At 43.9% G+C, this 19,137-nt stretch overlaps 1 protein-coding gene and 1 non-coding gene across 2 annotated transcripts in view; one reads left to right on the top strand and one right to left on the bottom strand.

The window, feature by feature from the left end:
- The window catches only part of EYA2 (EYA transcriptional coactivator and phosphatase 2), a 108,032-nt gene that overhangs the window by 40,509 nt on the left and 48,386 nt on the right, over positions 1–19,137 (bottom strand). Inside the window, exons 7-8 of the mRNA XM_029070635.2 lie at positions 17,397–17,539; positions 15,038–15,121 (exon numbers count right to left, since the gene is read on the bottom strand). Coding sequence (XP_028926468.1) covers positions 15,038–15,121; positions 17,397–17,539 — 227 coding nt within the window. The remainder of the gene's footprint in view (positions 1–15,037; positions 15,122–17,396; positions 17,540–19,137) is intronic.
- Positions 16,679–16,816, top strand: LOC114813937. Its single transcript, XR_003761681.1, has one exon. It is a non-coding gene; the product is annotated as a small nucleolar RNA SNORA7 (small nucleolar RNA).

Here is a 19,137-nt window from a genome sequence, read left to right as displayed (position 1 = left end):
TGCAACTTCTAAAGAAAGTTATAATAGATTCAAAAATGGTAATTGTGGCATTTGTTAACCTTTTATTGTGTGCCAAGCACTGTACTAGGCGCTGTACTGAGGCACTGAGAAGTTAAGTGACTTGCCCAAGGTCACACAGAAGGTAAGCAGCGGAGCCCGGATTAGAATCCAGGTCCTCTGACTCCCAGGCCCGTGGTCTTTCCACTAGGCCACACTGTTTTATTTTATCCATACTTTACAGATGAGGAAACTGAGGCGCATGGAAGTAAAATGATGTGCCCAAGGTCACAGAGCAGGCAAGTAGTAGAGCTGGAATTAAAACCCAGATCCCCTTACTCCCAGGCCTGGGTTCTTTCCACTAGGTCTTGATGCTTTAAGTAGGAATGTCTCTAACTGCTCTATCACAATAAATTCTAAATTTAATTGTGGTCTCCTTGGGTGGGGTATATGGAGAGCAACATGGCTTAGTGGAAACAGCATGAGTCTCAGAGTCAGAGGATCTGGGTTCTAATCTCAGCTCTTCCATTTACTTGCAGTGTGACTAAGGGCAAGTAAATGGCTTCACTTCTCTGTGCCTCAGTTACCTCATCTGTAAAATGGGATTTAGACTGTGAGCCCCACGTGGGATACAGACTGTGTCCAACCTGGAATCTACTCTGTGCCTGGCACAAAGTAAGTGCTTAACAGATACTATTAAGAACAAAATGAAAAACAAAAACCAGACCATCTGCAAAGAAAAACGATGACTGACAAACATCACAACAATAATTGTCATGTAACAGGCATCAGGAAACACAAGGGGAAAATTTAGACTAGAAAAAAGGAAACCTTTTACTTTGTATTCTCTATTAGAAGAACAGTGTGACATGGTGGAAAGAGATGGGCCTGGGAGTCAAAGGACCAGGGCTTTAATCCCGCTCTTTCACCATGTGCCTCAGTTTTTTCAACTGTAAAGTGGAGAGTCAATGCCTCCTCCTCCTCCTATTTAGGTGGTGAAAATCATGTGGGACCTTATGGGTCTAACCTGATGATCTTGTATCTACCCCAGCACTTAGAACAGTGCTTGGCACATAGTAAGCACTTAACAAATACCATCATCATTATTAGTATTATTGTTATTATTATTAAAGGGCTCCTTCAGTGAAAAGAGAGTGGACCCACACATTCCTGACCACTTTCCAACTCTGGAAAAGGCCTATCTTTGTGGCTCATGGGCTATTTTTTACCTCATCTCATGAAGACAATGCCTGACTCAAGAACTACAGAGCTAGGCCCCCATTTCTACAGTGCTCTGCACACAATAAGTGCTCAATAAATAAATAAATGAATAAATTGAATGAATGAATGAATGAATGCCCTTCAGGACTATTGCAATTGTATTCCATTTTGACTTTGTCCTGCTAAACTGTAAACTCCTTGAGGAAAGGGATCGTGTCTACTAACAAGCCTACTTTTTCAAGTGCTTAGCACAGCAGTCAGTATAGAGGGAAGTGTTCAATAAATAATACTACTGGTTGATCAAGTATACATTATGTTTCTCTTCCCAGATATAAATTTGATGAGTCATTTGGGACATCAAAGGTTGTGACTGAGTGCTTAAGAATCAGGTCTTGTAGCGCCTGAGTTCCAGTGCTCTCACCTTGGCTATTTTTTGGAGAATTGGGCGCTTTAAAGTTAAACACAAGCGAAATTGTTCTGTCAAAGCCAATGATGTCTGAAGCACTCAAATGTATTTTAATCAGCATATCCCCGCTCAGGAACATGGCAGTCAGAAGTAGCCTGAAGCTATCTGACTATGTTAAGAATGGGATAAAAGTTCACTAATTCAAAGAGGAAGTGCTAGAGGGCACAGAACATTTGGCCTGTCAATGTCAGCCCCAAATATGCCTCTCCCACTCTTCTCCTACCATTAAGTAGGCAGCTCGTGACACCATCACAGTCTGAGTTTCATGGGAATTCAAAATATCTCTGGGCAAGTGCGGAAAAATCTATTGTTAGAAAATAACACCGTAAAAAGTGCAGGCAAGGGGCAAAAGAGGAGGAGATTCCATTTCTAAACCTGTTATTTAGGTGCAGTGGGAAATTATTCCAATTATTTAGGCATGCAAGCTCTGAGTTGATTTTTCAATCGAGCATCATTATTCTAAACAACCCCTATATTTACAGAACACAAAAGACTTCTCAGCTCTGCCAAACTGCCAATTTGCTGGAGGTTTTCTGATGGGAGATTAAAATCGCCTATATTAATCTTTGAGCCCTTGCTGATAAACTGAAAGGTATTGCAAAACATCTAAAAGTTGACAAGTGAAGGGCTAGTTGGAGAGCAAGCAATTGGGGTTTGTGAAAGTTGAGTGTTCTCTACTTGTGGGAGTGTAATCAGCAGTGGTTTTCTAGAGCCTTAGCATTACACGCATAAAAATAACAAGTCACCATGTCCAAAAGTACTGCAATTTCCAAAGAGATTCTGCTCCTCGCACTCCCAACTCCTACCAAACAATTAAAAGTCAATTTTTAAAAAAAGGAAGAAAAAGCGGCCAAAGCCACAAGGCTTCAACAACGCTCTTTAAGCAAACTCCTTATAATGAGCACCTGTCTGACAATCCCAAGCCATTTCCAAAATGTATTTTATGTTGAAAATAATCCTTTAATACGCCTAAATGCCAGGCATATGTGCTCCACTCGGAAAGCTCTTGGCTCACCTAAGCTCAACTGAAAGAGATTAAATCTATAAAAGCATCCCCAAAGTGTCTCATTTGCCTATTCTGAAATCTTAAAAGAGCTGTCTGCAGTGCTAGTTCAAATTCCTTCTTCCTCCACCCCCAGGGGGGAAAATGACATGTACAGATGCTTGCTTTTTGAACAGTCTTTTTGAAATCATCAAGAGACTGACCTTAGTGACCACTGTCTCACCCCCAGTCCCTCCCAACGGGGAAATAATAATCGATAGAAAGCCTGGATTCCAGCAATCATTTTTTTTATAGCTGCAATGTCCAGATTCTTTAATTTAGCCTGAAAAATAAAGAGTTTGCAAGAGAGGCTTAGGGACAACGTTTAAACCTCACTGAGTTAAAAACACCACCACAGACACACACCTCAAAACCTCTTAACTTCATCAAAAAAATCCCTTTCCAAATCGTACTCATCTTGACTTAATACATAATCTACTGAGTGAATTAGGGAGTATTTATTTTGAAAATCTATTTTATAGAGTTCCAAGGACTCTGTTTTCCTTTGGGAAGGCTGCTCTTTCTGCATTTCAGGGCTGGATCCGGGGCGGGCTTCAGGCCCTCCTCAGACCAGGCCATGGCACGGCTTTAATATCCCAAGGTGCCCAGCACACATGACTAACAAAATGTAAATAAACACAGCTGAACCGGGAAGAAATTGGAAGGTTTTCTCATTAAAGAAATAAAATAAACAGATGTCCTCAAAGCACTTTGGCTCTCCTTTGTCAAAGGAGTGGAAAACTCTTAGATGTCTGAACGCACAAGTGATAAAGGGCCTGAACGAAAAAAGAAACTCTGGCACTTTGAATTAACTAATAGTCCTGGGGGAAGAGCACTTTTGATTTGAACCTTAGCGACTTCTACAAATAGTTTTTAACTGCTGGGTCATAAAGTGGGTTTTTATTCCTTCTCAGTTTGTCGTTAAGTAGTAAAGGACAGAGCTGACCATTAGGGACATGAATCATTAGGCCTCCTGATTGAATCCTGGTGGCATATTGCCGGAGATTGGATTCACCAACTGACCAGCAAAATGGGCAAGGGGATCAGGGATGGCAGAGCTGGTTGATATTAGTTCTAGAACATCAGTCTCCCTTCATCAGGGCCAACTTATCCCAGCGCTTAGTACAGTTGTGGGCAGGGAGTGTGTCTGCCTATTGGTGTATTGTACTCTCCCAAGTGTTAATACAGTGCTGTGCACACAGTAAGGGCTCAATAAGCATCATTGGATGAATGCATACAGTGCTTGCAACAAGGCAGGCGCTTCACAAGTACTAAAATGATCATTAGTACTATTATTAACTACTCTGCTCCTGCAACACTTCAATTGATTAATCGATTAGTGGCATGTGCCGAAGAGAAGGATTACTGTACGCAGTGCACCGTACTAAGCGCCCGGGAGAGTACAGTAGACACTATCCCTGTCCTCGAGGAGTTTAGAGTCAGTAATTAATCGTATTTATTGAGTGCTTACTATGTGCAGAGCACTGTACTAAGCACTTGGGGGAGTACACTATAGCAATAAACAGAAGCATTTCCTGGCCACAAAGAGCTAACAGTCTAGAGGGGGAGAGAGACATTAATATAAATAAATTGCAAATATGTACATAATTGCTGTGGGTCTGGGATGGGTGGATGAATAAAGGGAGCAAGTTGGGGTGACAAAGAAAGGAGTGGAGAAGAGGAAAGGAGGGCTTAGCCAGGGAAGGCCTCTTGAAGGAGATAGGCCTTCAATAAGGCTTTGAGTGGGGGAGAGCAATTGTCTGCCGGATATGAGGAAGGAAGGTGTTCCAGGCCAGAGACAGAACGTGGAAGCGATATATATGTTTATCTACATATAGGTGTATATCTTGAAAGCCTGTCTTCCCAAAGTTCCTGATCACAGAGAGCAAAACCTTTCCCAAAAGCTCCACATTAGCCTGCTCTTTTTACTGAAATGATTTTGCTATACCCTGTTGCTCCATCACAGTGTTCGAGATTCGGTTTCACTTTTTCTTTAAAACATTTGTTCTCCATTAATCAGTGGTATTTACTGAGTGCCACCTGTGTGCAGATGGTATCTATTGAGCACTTACTAGGTACGGAGCACTGTACTAAGCGCTTCGGAGAGTAGGTAGACACATTCCCTGCCCACAGTGAGCTTGCAGTCTAGAGGACGATCTGAATAGCGTACCTTGAGTCTACTCCAGCACTTAGTACAGTGCTTGGTCCCTAGTATGTGTTTAACAATACCACCACAATTTTTATGATCTCGTCACAATTCTGGTGCTAAACACAGTGCTGGGCACATAGTATGCACTTTACACATTCCATCATCAAGGGTGATGTTCTGTGGTTGTCAAAACTGTTCGGTTAATCTTCTGAAGGACATGCTGAGCTTTTTAATGACTATAATGGTGCTACTGACTAGGCACTTACTGTACATCAAGCACTGTCCTGAGACCTGGGGCGGGGGGAGACAAGGTAATCAGGTTGGACACAGTCCCTGTCTTTCATCGGGATCACAACTTTCATTGGGATCACAATTTAAGGTGGAATGGTAGGGGTTTTTTTTATCTTGTCCACTTGGGCACTGCTGGTTGTGGCAGTCCCTAAATTGCAGAATTGGATGGCTGCATCCAGCTGTGTGGTGACAACTGAATTCTGATTGTGTGTCAGGTTTTCTTCGTCTGGTTGGCCCGTAACCTCAAGTTTCTTGAGGCTTACTGGCAATCCACGAGGCCGAACTAACTCGGTAAAGCCGTTCGTAATCATTTGCATATTTTCTTGGGTCTCTCCGGTGCTGAATGGGAATCAATGGGAATATTGTATGATACTCTTCTCAATTTCTCAGAAGTAAAGATCTATACAGAATGTCAATCCAAAAATTTATCTGCTCTATGGCAGTGATTGCAAATTGAAGACACACTTTATGAGATTAAACTGGTGTCATTCTGGAAAACATTTAGCTTAATTTAAATTCGGCAAGCATTCGAGGAAACTTTTTTCTTTAAAAAAGAGACGGTTTTTAGGAAAGTAGAGAATCCAGGAGATTGGTTGTCTTTTTCCAAGTTGTTGGGCTTCACCCCAAAGCTGAGAAACAATGTCCACTGTGATTTTGCCTGCCCATCATTTTCAAGTTGGCTCCTTTGATATGCTGGGTAATTCTATGAGAGGGTGCATATCTTGCACTAAATCTGAACTCCACTAGCCCCAGAAGCTTAAAATGTGGACCTTGCAGAGAACAGGAAAACCCTGATCACAGTATTGCCTCTTAGGTGACCTTAGAGAAGTCACTTTTCTTCTTTGTGTCTCAGTTTCCTCATCTATAGAATGGGAATTTAGTACCTCTCCTCCCTCTGCCGTGGACTGAGTTCCATGAAGGACAGGGCTGTGTCCAACCTGATTAACTTGTATCTACCCCTGTGCTTAACACCTAGGAAGCACTGAGTAATAATAATAACAATCATCATAATAGTAATATTCTCCTTGTAGTATCTCAAAGACAAGCACCTGTCTCTGAAAATAATTTCTCAGGATGAGAGAGAGCTTTGGGCATTTCAGATTAATTAAAAATCAGCATGGCCTAGTGGAAAGAGCAAGGGCCTGGGAGTCAGAGGACCTGTGTTCTAACCGTTTTCTGAAAATTATTTGTTCTGTGACCTTGGGTAAGTCACTTAACTTCACTGTCTCCATTACCTCAATAGACATTAAATCCTTCTCCCTCCAACTTAGACTGTAAGCCCCTTGTGGGAGAGGGACTGTGTCCGACCTGACAAACTTTTACCTATCCCAGTGCCTAGAACAGTGCTTGACTCATAGTGTCAAAAGGTGAGTTGTCAAAAATCCCACATTTAAATTTGTCTTTCTGCTCCACTGCTGTTGTGCCCTAGCAGCTTCCCAACATCTCTCAGACTCCCCAGTCCCTGCAAATTGTGCTCCCAATTTGGGTCTAGAATACAACGAGCTAGTACGCAGGCAGGGGTGCTGCAAAAATGGTCAGGTCAAAGTTTACTGGAGAGAGTTCTTGGTCTCGAGTACGGGAGCTTAAGGATTTTCTCTTGTCAATAGATCTTTACTCTCAGGGGCCTGCAGAACGGTTTGGAAACTCATCCTGGGGAGCATAAGGTTGGTTAGAAAGAACCATGACCTTGTCTTGCCCAGTTTCCCACCAAGGGCCCTCCTTTTAAGAGTTGCCTGGAATAAAGTGAAGACTGCCCCTCTTCTTTTGCCCTCCACTGCCCACCTCCCCTGCTCTCATCCTCTCCCTCATGCTCTTTCCTTAAACCCCCCACAGAAAGGGGTTCTGATGTTCTCAAAGTTAATTTGGCTAAGAGTACCTATCCCCAATCCCAACCCACCCCTCACTGGGGGTGGGGGGGGTGAGGTGAGGGAGGGAGGGAGGGGAGAGAGGAAGCAGGCAGGAGGGAAATTGCTCAGATACGCCAACAACCCACATATGTGTCTATTGTCCGTTTATTGTTATATTATGTGTCTGTTTATTGTTACGTTGTACTCTCCCAAGCACTTAGTGCTCAGTAAGTGCTCAGTAAATACGATTGAACAGTGGTGAAAAATCGCACACTTGGCACCTCTAGTGCTAACCTTCCCACTCTGCCTCCATCTTGCCTGTCGCCTCCTATCCCTCGCCTCTGGCCTGGAACAGCTTCCCCCTCTAATCTGAGCAGCGTGGCTCAGTGGAAAGAGCCCGGGCTTGGGAGTCCAAGGTCATGGGTTCAAATCCCAGCTCTGACACTTGTCAGCTCTGTGGCTGTGGGCAAGTCACTTCACTTCTCTGGGCCTCAGTTCCCTCATCTGTAAAATGGGGATGAAGACTGTGAGCCTCACGTGGGGCAATCTGATTACCCTGCATCTACCCTGCACTTAGAACAGTGCTCTGCACATAGTAAGCGCTTAACAAATACCAACATTATTAATCTGAAAGACAATTACTCTCCCCCACTTCAAAGCCCTATTGAAGGCACATCTCTTCCAAGAGGCCTTTCCAGACTAAGCCCCACTTTTCTTCATTTCCCATCCCCTTCTGCATCTGACTTGTTCCCTCTTCCCCCGTTCCAGCCCCACAGCTCTTATATACACATCTGTAATTTTACTTACTTGTATTCATTCCTCCCTTCTAGATGGAAAGCTTGTTGTAGGCAGGGGATGTGTCGGGTTATTGTTCATTTATTCATTCAATAGTATTTATTGAGTGCTTACTATGCGCAGAGCACTGTACTAAGTGCTTGGAATGTACAATTCGGTATCAGAGAGAGACAATCCCTGCCCAATCATGGGCTCACAGTCTAATTTGCACTGCACTCTCCCAAGCACTTAGTACAGAGCTCTGTACACAGTAAACGCTTAAAAAATACGATTGAATGATTGACTGAAGATCTCTGAATTAACAAGCAGCTGGGGCATCTCTCATGGGGGATCGGTTCCTGAAAACAGCTGGCGAATGTGGGTGACAAATAATAATCATTGAGGTAGTTGTTGAGCACTTACTATATGTAGGCACTGTACTAAGCACGGGGGTGGATACAAGCAAAGAGTGCAGTGTAGCTACTGGTGTAGGGGGGAAAAGACAAGGTATTTTATCTTTATTTTTCAGATGAGAAACTGAGGTAGAGAGAAGTTAAGTGACGGGCCCCAGGTGACACAGCAGGCAAATAGTGGAGCCGGGGTTAGAGCCCAACTCTTCTGATTCCCAGGCCTGTGATCTTTCCACTAAGCTATGCTGATTCCCTCTCATAACAGATTTATAATTATGAGTCAATTTGTATCCAGAACAATTAGCCAACTACGTGTATGTATGCTCATAAAAAAACAACAACAACCAAACCTGTCCTCTATGTTGGAAGCTAGCCCTAGTGGTGAATTGTTATTGAGAGTGTGTGTGTCTGCTGTGACTGACATATGTGTGCTGACTTTTCATTTTGAATGTGAGGGTGAAAATGGGGCAGGGATTTTAGGAGGGATGGAGAGAGGGAGGGGGCAGGCTTCAGAGCTAATAAGCCACCATTTTGAGTCTTTCAGCCCGATGAGAAACTCTCCAGTGTGTTAAGGGATCAGTGAGCTTGGAAACACAACTTGAAAACATAGTCAGCTTCACTGAGCACTTCCTGTGTGCAGAGCACTGTACTAAGCACTTGGGAGAGTACAATGGAACAATAAACAGATACATTCCCTGCCCACGAGGAGCTTATAGTCTAGAAAGGGAGAAAAGCGTGGACACCATGGCTCCCATCAAAATAATAATAATAATAATAATGTTGGTATTTAAGTGCTTACTACGTGCAGAGCACTGTTCTAAGCGCTGGGGTAGATACAGGGTAATCAGGTTGTCCTACGTGAGGCTCACAGTTAATCCCCATTTTACAGATGAGGGAACTGAGGCACAGAGAAGTGAAGTGACTTGCCCACAGTCACGCAGCTGACAAGTGGCAGATCCAGGATTCGAACCCATGACCTCTGACTCCCAAGCCCGGGCTCTTTCCACTGAGCCACGCCGGTGGCACCTATAGACCAGCATGCGACTAGTAGCTCTTTCCACACCGCTGCATTCGGTTATTCTCATGCCTCTGTCATCCAGTGATTCTAATCCTGCCTCTCGCTAGAACAATCTGACTGAAACCCCCTCTCTATGCCACCACAACATGGATGAGAAAGTGCTTTCCAATCACATCTCCCAGCTGGCAAGTAGGCTGAGATCTAAAGGATGCCTAGAAAACCTTGGCAGTACCAAACCGGGAATCAGTGTGGTCCAAGCGGTGGAGAATAAAGAAACAAGAGGCGGGGGTGATTTGGACGAAGAGTAGCTGCTGGTGGGTGACTCACTCCCCAATCCCACGCAAAGTCTTCTTGTTTAGTTGGCCAAACCCCATCTGGAAAAGGAATAAGGTACGGAGGGACGTGAGGGAGAAGGAAGCACCTCACGAAAAACCAGATGCTGCATCTCATTGGACGCTTTTGTGATCAACAGGATGTATCAAGGCATGCGGAGCTCACCCAAAGTGAAGTACCAGACAGAGAGCGTGAAAGGAACAGCACCAAGCCGAAAGAAGCCCACCCAGTTTGACAAATCTAGCTCTTCTGCTGGTCCTCCTGCATGGCACCTCCTTCCTAAAGCGTGAATGAAATTAGTCTGATAATAATAATGATAATGATGATGGTACTTGTTAAGCTCTTACTTTGTGCCAAGCATTATTCTAAGCACTACAAGTTAATCAGGATGGACACGGTCCCTGTCCCACCTGGGGCTCACAATCTTAATCCCCATTTTACAGATGAGGCCACTGAGACCCAGAGAATAATAATAATGATAACAGTGGTATTTGTTAAATTCGTACTATGTGCCAGGCACTGTACTAAGCGCTGGGGTGGATACAAGCAAATCAGTTGGGACACAGTCCCTGTCCCATGTGGGGCACGCACTTTTAATCCCCAGTTTATAGATGAGGTAACTGACGCCCAGAGAAGTGAAGTGACCTTGGCTAAGGTCACAAAGCAGACATGGGGTGGGGCCAGGGTTATAACCCAGGTCTTTCTGACTCCCAGGCTGGTGCTTTATCCACTAAGCCACATTGCTCATAGCTTTTTTTTTCATTAAACTGCCTTATTTTTTTACTCAAATCTAAAAATCATCTAGACCAGGGGCAGCAGGACTCCCAGATCCCGGGAGCCCCATTCAAATGAAAACCAATGGCACAACTTCTGAGTCACAAGAAAACGTTGGATACATTTACAGGCAAGAAATCGTTAACAAGTTATTAAAGGAGAGTAGGAGGTGTCCTGTCACAGACCCCTAGCACAGAGAAGAATGGCCACCAAGTAAACACTCTTTGTTACCACAGTCGACAGAGCACAAGCTTGGATAGACCATTGGTCTTAACCCAGTATGGCATCACTTCTATTTTTATTTCAGTGTTCTAAACAACGTGGAGAAGGAGCATGGCCTAGCAGAGAAAGCACAGGCCTGGGAGTCAGAGGACCTGGATTTTAATCCCAGCTCCACCCTGTCTGCTGTGTGACCTTGGGCAAGTCAGTTACCTCATTTGTAAAATGGGGATTTTGACTGTGAGACCTGTGTGGGACAGGGACTGTGTCCAACCTGAATAGCTTGCATCTACCCCAGTGCTAAGTACCGTGCCTGGTACATAATAAGTGCTCAACAAATACCATAAAAAAAAACCAAGTGCGGCCCTGGAGAATGGAAATTTTTGCTATTGCTACCTCCTAAACCTGTGGGTTATATTAGAGCTCATAGCAGTTTTATTACCATTATTTAATCTCCTTCTAGACTGCAGGCTCACTGTGGGCAGGGAATGTGTCTTCCAACTCTGTCATATTGCCTTTCCCAACCACCTAATAAAGTGCTCTGCACACGAGTGCTCAATAAATACCAATGATTAATTATTACTAACTCTGCACTTCACAAATTGTATGATAGGGCAGAGATAATTCTGGGATGGTGGGTGGGAAATGAATGAACCAAGTCTGGATGATTCATTCATTCAGTTATACTTATTAAGTGCTTACGGTGGGCACAGCACTGTATTAAGCGCTTGGGAGAGTACAATATTACAATATTACACGTTCCCTGCCCACAACCAACTTACAGTCTAGAGCTGGAGACAGATATTAATATCAATAAATAAATTATAGATATATACTGAAGTGGTGTGGGGCTGGGAGGGGGGATGAATAAAGGTAGCAAGTAGAGGGTGACACAGAGGGAGTGGGAGAAAAGGAAAAAAGGGTTTAATCAGGGAAGGCCTCTTGGAGGAGATGTGCCTTTAACAAGGAAAGATCACTTGAAACCTGGCTAAAATAACTGTGGAATTTGTTAAGCACTTATTATGTGCCAAGTATTGTATGAAGCACTGGGGTAGACACAAGATAAGCAGGACCCACATGAGGCTTACTCTCTAAGGAGGAGGCAGAACAGGTATTGAGTCCCCATTTTGCAGATGAGGGAACCGAGGCTCTGAGAAGTGAAATGACTTGTCCAAATGACTTGGGCAGGTAAGTGATGGAGCCAGAATTAAAACCCAGTCCTCTGGCTTTCGATCCCGGGCTCTTTCCACTAGACCATGCTACTTCTCAGTCTAAAAGTCAGGATGTCGTTCATCGATCAATCAATCAGTTTGGGGTGGAGAGTTGCAAAATGTGAGTTCTCCAAGGGGTTTCTAGAGGGCACACTTGACTTTAAAAGAGAAAAGGCATTGACAGCTGATTTTTATTCTGTTTTCCAAGGCTTTTCCAGCCACAAAAAAATTAAGCCGATGGCCTATGGATCCCGGCGTTATGGCCAGAGTCATAAAAAAATGCTAACCGACTAATTTAATTTTTGCTTTGCTTTCTTCAGGCCCGGGGTCTTTCACCCGTTCTCAATCAATCGTCCCTTCAGCAGCTGAGTGACGTCAGGTTAATCCTCAAGGATTTAAGATGCAAAGCCATCAGGGCCTGCAGGTAGCAACACACTCAATGGGTTGAAGTAATCTTTAAAGATCCATCTTTATTTCCTGTCCTCCCATTTTAAGTGACACTTGCCCCAGGGGTTAAAGTACAACAAATCTTTCTTTTTGAGGAAGTTTAAAAAAAAAAAGAACACTTCTCAATGTCTGTGGTTAAGAACATACTCTCTCCAATTAAGAGAAACATTTTCCTTTATTTTTCTCTCACCTCATATTATTTAAAGGACATTTTCTGTTTACCTGGTTAACTGATGGAGCAGTGTCTCCATCTAGTAGTCAATAGTATTTATTGAGGGCTTACTGTGTACGCTTGGGAAAGTACACTATAACAATGAAGCTTACAGTCTAATGCTCCTATTTGTTTTCTGATTCTTAGTGTACAGGGAAACACTTCCAGAGAACTCTCAGCTCTCCATTCAGTTGTCTCATGTACCTGTTACTGCCTCAGCAACCAACCAATCAATGGGATTTTTTGAGCATTTATTGTGTGTGCAGAGCACTGTACTTCGCGTTTGGAAGAGTACAAGACAACAGATTTGGCAGACGTGTTCCCTGCCCAAAAAGTAATCTCATCTCTAGACTGTAAACATTTTGTGGGCAGGGAATGTGTCTGTTCATTGTTGTCTTGTTCTCTCCCAAGCCCTCAGTACAGTGCTTTTCCCACAGTACGTGCTCAATAAATAGGATTGAATGAATGAAAAGGTCCAGTGACTTTGGGTTCACAGTGGAGCCATTGCCTCTGCAGAGACCCGGGAGAAGTCTGCAGTGTTTTCTCCAAGCGGGTCATGGTGCTGATTCCAAGCAGAACACTCCCAGGCCAAGCTGCAAGTAAACCCTAAGGAGACTTTGTAACCAGAAATAGTCATAAATAGATTAACAGCAGACCTCAGCCAGGAAACCACAAATGACACTTAGACCTGCTCTTCATCTGGGGGTAGAAGGGTGAGCGAGTGGAAAAAAAATCCATAACGGTAATGGGAAATCACCGAGGCGGAACACACGCCCTGAGCCCTTCTCCCTCTCCTGCCTCCCCAGAGACTTGCCATTTTGTGCGTGGCTCAGTGACTTGCCAGAAATCCAAGCCCGTGCCATGCTGAAGGTGTCCAGGCCTTGTGAGTGTGACCCTCTGGAGTCCTCGAATGATTATCTGTCTGTTCTCCTCTGGGCACAATCAACAATTGTGTCTGCCACAGGATGCCCAGATTTCTCCTGGCCTCCTTAGATACTTAAATCTCTCATCTGCGGAGAACGCAACTCAGGGCGGTGTGCTGGTTTTCCAGGAGACAGTGCTAGACTTATCAATCGGTGGTATTTACTGAGTGCTTCCTGTGTGCAGAGCAGCACTGTACTACTAGTGGCATTCCAGCCCTGACAAGATCACTGCCCCCACAGTAAAATCCTGTACAATCCCATACAGCAGACAATAAATCCACCTTGCTAATTACACATCCAACTTGTTATAACCCTCATAAAACACGTACAGCTGAAAAAGCCATGAAATGAGTCGAATCATATTCAGGTTTCTAAATAGAAACAGGATTATTTTCTAGGCGCCCATGAAGCTCTGAGGTTCAAACCCATGTGTGGAAACAGCTGCCAAAAAGGTCATTCACCCTTAAGGAGACGTTAGCAATATTATCTTTCTTTTTTGTCTTTTCTTCCTGCAAAGATGACAGCTGCCTGGACTGTCATTCTTGAGAAGTAAAACCCACAGAAGAAACCCTAATAATAATACTAATAACAACAACAACAATAATAATAATGGCACTTGTTAAGCACTTACTATGTGCCAAGAACTGTTCTAAGTGTTGGGGTGGATACAAGTTAATCACACTGGACACAATCCCTATCCTATATGGGGCTCACAGTCTAAATAGGAGAGAGCAGGATTTAATCCCTGTTTTACAGATTATGCAAATTATTTACAGATTATTTACGGAGAAGTTAAATGACTTGTCCAAGGGCAAACAGCTAGCACGTGTCAGAGAGCCAGGATCAGTACAGTACAGTCAAGATCCTCTGACTCCCAGGCCTGTGCTCTTTCCACTAGGCCATACTCCTTCTCTATTTCTAATTCTTTAGAATTTCTCAGCAGCCAACTTGGAGACATTCCAGTAAGATTTTAGACACCACATTTCAGTTCATTCTCCTAGAACACTGATTTTCAAGATGCAATTTGGATTGGAAGCTTTAGGGGAGGCAGGGAATGTCATTCCAATGACACACCTCAGCGAAGTTGAGAGAAACAGCCGTACGTGGCATTGGCCGAAGACTGTCATGGCGTGAGTTTTCCTTCACGTGGGGTTTGGGAAGAATGCAACTGCCACATTAGAGGAGAACTCACTGTCCTTTATGGTGAGCTGGAATAAGTTAGGAGTGATAAATGGGTAGAGTAGTTGCAAGGAACTGGGCATGGGGAGATGAAAATGCCTCTCTCTTTATTAAACTCAGAAAGGAAAAAAAAGGGGATTTGTCTGGGAATCTTAAACAAACAATAGACGAGCGTTGAATATGGTACCTCGTTTGGATCTAGGATTACACCTATTTGGCTACAGTGTAACTTATTTTTCCTAGGAAAAAAAGATGATTTAAAGAATAACAGCTCTATGTCCCATCGAGCAATTGTTGAACAATACCGACTTTGGAAGAAGAAGAGCTAGAGACTATATGAAAGAAAGCTAATTAAATTTTCACATGTTTAAGGGAAATACCAGTGGACTGATTTATAAGATTTTTGTCCGACTAAAATGGACAGCATCTGTTGGAAAAAGTTGCCTTTTTTAACTGCCCCCACAGTTCCCAATGCAATTTGGCTGCACAGACTGTAATGTTGAAAAAAGATGAACAGGACTTTACCTTCCCGTATCTGGATGCAAAAGTTCCCGTGAGTAGGGAGTGAAAAATAATTATCGTCTCGTCCAAATCCCACACGAACACACGCTGTGATGAAAGCAAAGAAGAAAATGGAGACTCATAAGCTCACATTGCAATGTCGGTCGGAATTGATTCCACCGGAAAAAAAGCTCTTGAAGAAAGTTACTTACCGTCACTCTCAAAGCACAATCAATCAACGGTATTTTATTGAGCGCTTACTATGGGCAGAGCACTGAACTAAGTGCTTGGGAGAGTAAAGTAAGAGTTGGTAGATAGGTTCCCTGACAACAATTACTCTCCCTTCCTTCAAAGCCTTATTGAAAGCCCATCTCCTCCAAGAGGCCTTCCCTAAGCCCTCCTTTCCTCTTCTCCCACTCCCTTCTGTGTCGCCCTGACTTGCTCCCCTTATTCATCCCCCCTCTCAGCCCCACAGCACTGACGTCTATATCTGTCATTTATTTATTTACATTAATGTCTTTTTCCCCCTCTACATTGTAAGCTCATTGTGGGTAGGGAATGTATCTGTTTATTATTATATTGTACTCTCCCAAGTGCTTAATACAGTGCTCTGCCCACAATAAATGCTCAATAAATATGATTGACTGCCCGACCTTGGCCTGTTTCATGTCCTTTCTGCCTCCTGACCCTTCTCACGCCTTCCAGGTGAGACACTCCCTCCCCTGGCACTGCACAACTTTGCACTCTCCAAGGTGGCTTAAAACAGGATTTTAATTGTGTTTTGATTGTGGCCAGGCTGACCATTGGCCCTGAGGCGGATTGGCTAGCCTCTTCATCTGGCCGTTGACCACAGCCTGAAAATCAATGTCCCACACCAGAAGTGTGTGAATAACCAAAATAAGGCCTGGGAAACAGGTCGGGAAAGCAAGGGAAGAAACAGATGGAAGGAGGGAGACGACAGTGAACCAGAAATCTTTTTCTGGACTATCCATGTCCTGTGGGCGCTAGTTGGAAGAATCTGCTCTGAAAAAACAGTGTGGCCAAGTGGATAGAGCATGGGCTTGGGAGTCAAAAGGACCTAGAGTCTAATGCTGGCTCCGGCACTTGTCTGCTGTGTGACCTTGGGCAAGTCACTTCAGTGCTCTGGGCCTCTTACCTCATAACATGGGGATTAAGAATGTGAGCTCCAAAAGGGACATGGACTGTGCCCTTGTATCTATCGCAGTGCTTAGTATAGTGCCCGGCACATAGTAAGCACTTGACAAATACCATAAAAAAAAAAAAGAAAGAAAAAGTAAAGAGTCTGAAAAGTTCCACCTCCATCTCACCTCTTTAAGTTTTAAAACAGTATTAGCTACATAAGATGAATTATTTGTCCTCTTCCAAACATCCACTAAATACCCACCTCCTTTAAGAAGACTTCCCTGATTAACAGGCTCTGCTCTTCCAGGCACATCACGCACTACATCGTAAGCACCATGAGGATAGGAATCAAGTCGACTAACTCTATCATACTTTCCTAAGTACCTGGTACAGAGTTCCAGGCACTGTAGGTGCTCAGCAAATCCTGCTACTCACTGGACTGTAGAATGCAACCCTATGATCTCCGATCTACCCCAGTGCTTGGCACATTGTCAATGTTTAACGTGGCCTCGTGGATAAAGCCCCCTCTCAGGGTCATATCTGGAGAGTTTCCAGTCCTCTACCAGTCTAGACTACAGGAGAGAGAGTCAGGCAGAGGCATATCCATTCCATTCCTAGCTTGGGCAGTGGCTAGTGAGTGGAAGGCCATCTGCTACAAGTCAAGACTCCTCTATGCTGGGCAGCAGCGGCATGGGAAAGAATCAAGGGCGAAGATTCAAATTTACTGCATGGAAGGAGGCAATGGAAAACCACCTCTGGATTTTACCAAGAAAACTCCGAGGATACACTACCAGAACAATTGCAGATGGAGATGGGGCATTCTGGGAGAGATGTGTCCATGGCGTCGCTACGGGGAAGAAGACGACTTGACAGCAAAAGACATAACTGGATCAAACACGGGCCTAAGAGTCAGAGGATGTGGGTTCTAATCCCTGCTCTGCCACATTTTTGCTGTGTGACCTTGGGCAAGACACTTCACTTCTCTGTGCCTCAGTTTCCTCCTCTGTAAAATGGGGATTGAGACTATGAGCCCCATGTGGGACAAGGACTATGTCCAACCTGATTAGTTTGGATCTACCCCAGCGGCTTAGAAGAATCCTTGTCACATAGTGAGCCCCTAACAAATGCCATCATCGTCATCATTATTATTATAACAAATATTCACAATTATTATTTTTCTCATTATTATTAACAAAGCTGCGAGGGTTGGATTTCTGACCCCCAGGGCAGTCTGGCTTACCTCTATCTCATTATCCATGGACGGGGAGGGGTCGTTGCTTCTTTTTGATCGGCCACGCAGTTTTCCGTCAGAGCCCCTGTGCTGCCGGTCTGATTCTGTGTCTTTTGCGGGTGTCGAAGAGCCATTGTGGCTACCGTACTCCCCTAGACACCGAGAGAGATCCCGACAATAGCCCGGGTTTTGTTATTCCTTTCATTAGGTGAAACACCCCTCACCTGGCTGAATTATTTTTCCGCCTCACATCTGCCCAACTCCTTCCCTGAAGTTGCAGCATGTGTGCCTGGGAAACGGCGTGGCCTAGTGGAAAGAACCCGGGCCTGGAAGTCAGAGGATGTGGGTTCTAATCCTGTCTATGCCACGTGTGACCTTAGGCGAGTTACCTTACTTCTCTGGGCCCCAGTTACTGCATCTGGAAAATGGGGATTAAGATTGTGAGCCTCATATAAAACAGGGACAGTATCCAGTCTGATTACTTTGTATCTACCCCAGTGCTTAGCACATAGTAAGCACTTAAATACCATAACTACCATAATTATTCACTGGGGAGAAACAAACTTATAGTTATGAGTTTCGGCTAATATGTGCAAAGCTTTCTCAGAAAACCAAAAGGAACTGAATATAATGAATATTGTTTTTTAAACTGCTTAACCGACTCAGTAATTGCAAAGTAAATAGCAAGCCATGGCACCGTAATTTTGAGTCATTAAGAATTATGGGCATTCTCCAATTTCATGACTTTTAAAGCTTCAACTCGGGGATTCAACAGAGGGCCGAACAAGCCTTCGGTGAAGAGTTTCTTCAGGAAGATGAAGAAACAACCCTGAGAATAAATTCGCAGGCCTAAGTGCAATGTAAACAAAGCTTAGTTCCTCAGCAGAACCAAAGTGGCCATGACTTGGAACAAATCTGTTCCCCCCCCCCAGCCCCATTACAGTCAAAACAAACATTATTGCCAAAGCACGTTACTTCCAGGGGAAAAAAAAAATGGGCAACTGGAGAAATGTCTAAAATGAAGGTGGTTTTTGGGGTAATGTATCAGGCAAACTCAAGAGAGCATCCCTTATCCTTTTACAAGGGGACAAAGTTCAAGGTCTCCGCCCAAGGTCAACCCTGAAAATTCTGAAATATCTGCCCCCACCCCCGGGATCGCTTGACTTAATTGTAGACAATCCTCCCACACCTTTCCTGGCTCCATTTACTGTGCCCCCTTGCCAATTTGGGGTCCCCTGAACCCCTCCAGTAATTCCCTCAGCGATACACTAGAGAGGAGACTGCATTGTTCATCGCAAGCCTTCGCTTTGAAACCTCCTGCTCCCTAATAGGGAGAGATAAGATCTGAGAAGAAAAATCCTCCAACTGCTTTTGGATGATTTGTGAGCACGTGTTTTTTTTAAAAACGATATTAGTTTATTTTTCCTACTGAGTAATCGCAGATGTTCGGGTTTTGCTCTATAAGTCACAGACCATACAATGACAGGATATTGTGATCATCTGCAAATTATGTGGTATTTTATATAAATGTTATTGCATGCCAATGAAAACTGTAGTGGGGGAAATGACAGCTGAAAGCTCTATTCAGGCAGCACACAGGAGGATAAAGATCTGTCCGTATTCATCTAAACCACTTCAGTCTTCAGAGTTTGAAAATGAAGCACTCTGGAAATCCTGGCTCATATCAAAGGTAAGGGAGAAGAATTCTAGGAGAATTTCCTAGAATAGAATAGGAAGTATTTCTAGGAGA

Source organism: Ornithorhynchus anatinus, chromosome 8 (genome assembly GCF_004115215.2).
Source record: "Ornithorhynchus anatinus isolate Pmale09 chromosome 8, mOrnAna1.pri.v4, whole genome shotgun sequence".
Classification (NCBI taxonomy): domain Eukaryota; kingdom Metazoa; phylum Chordata; class Mammalia; order Monotremata; family Ornithorhynchidae; genus Ornithorhynchus; species Ornithorhynchus anatinus.
This window is presented reverse-complemented; position numbering and strand designations above follow the sequence as displayed.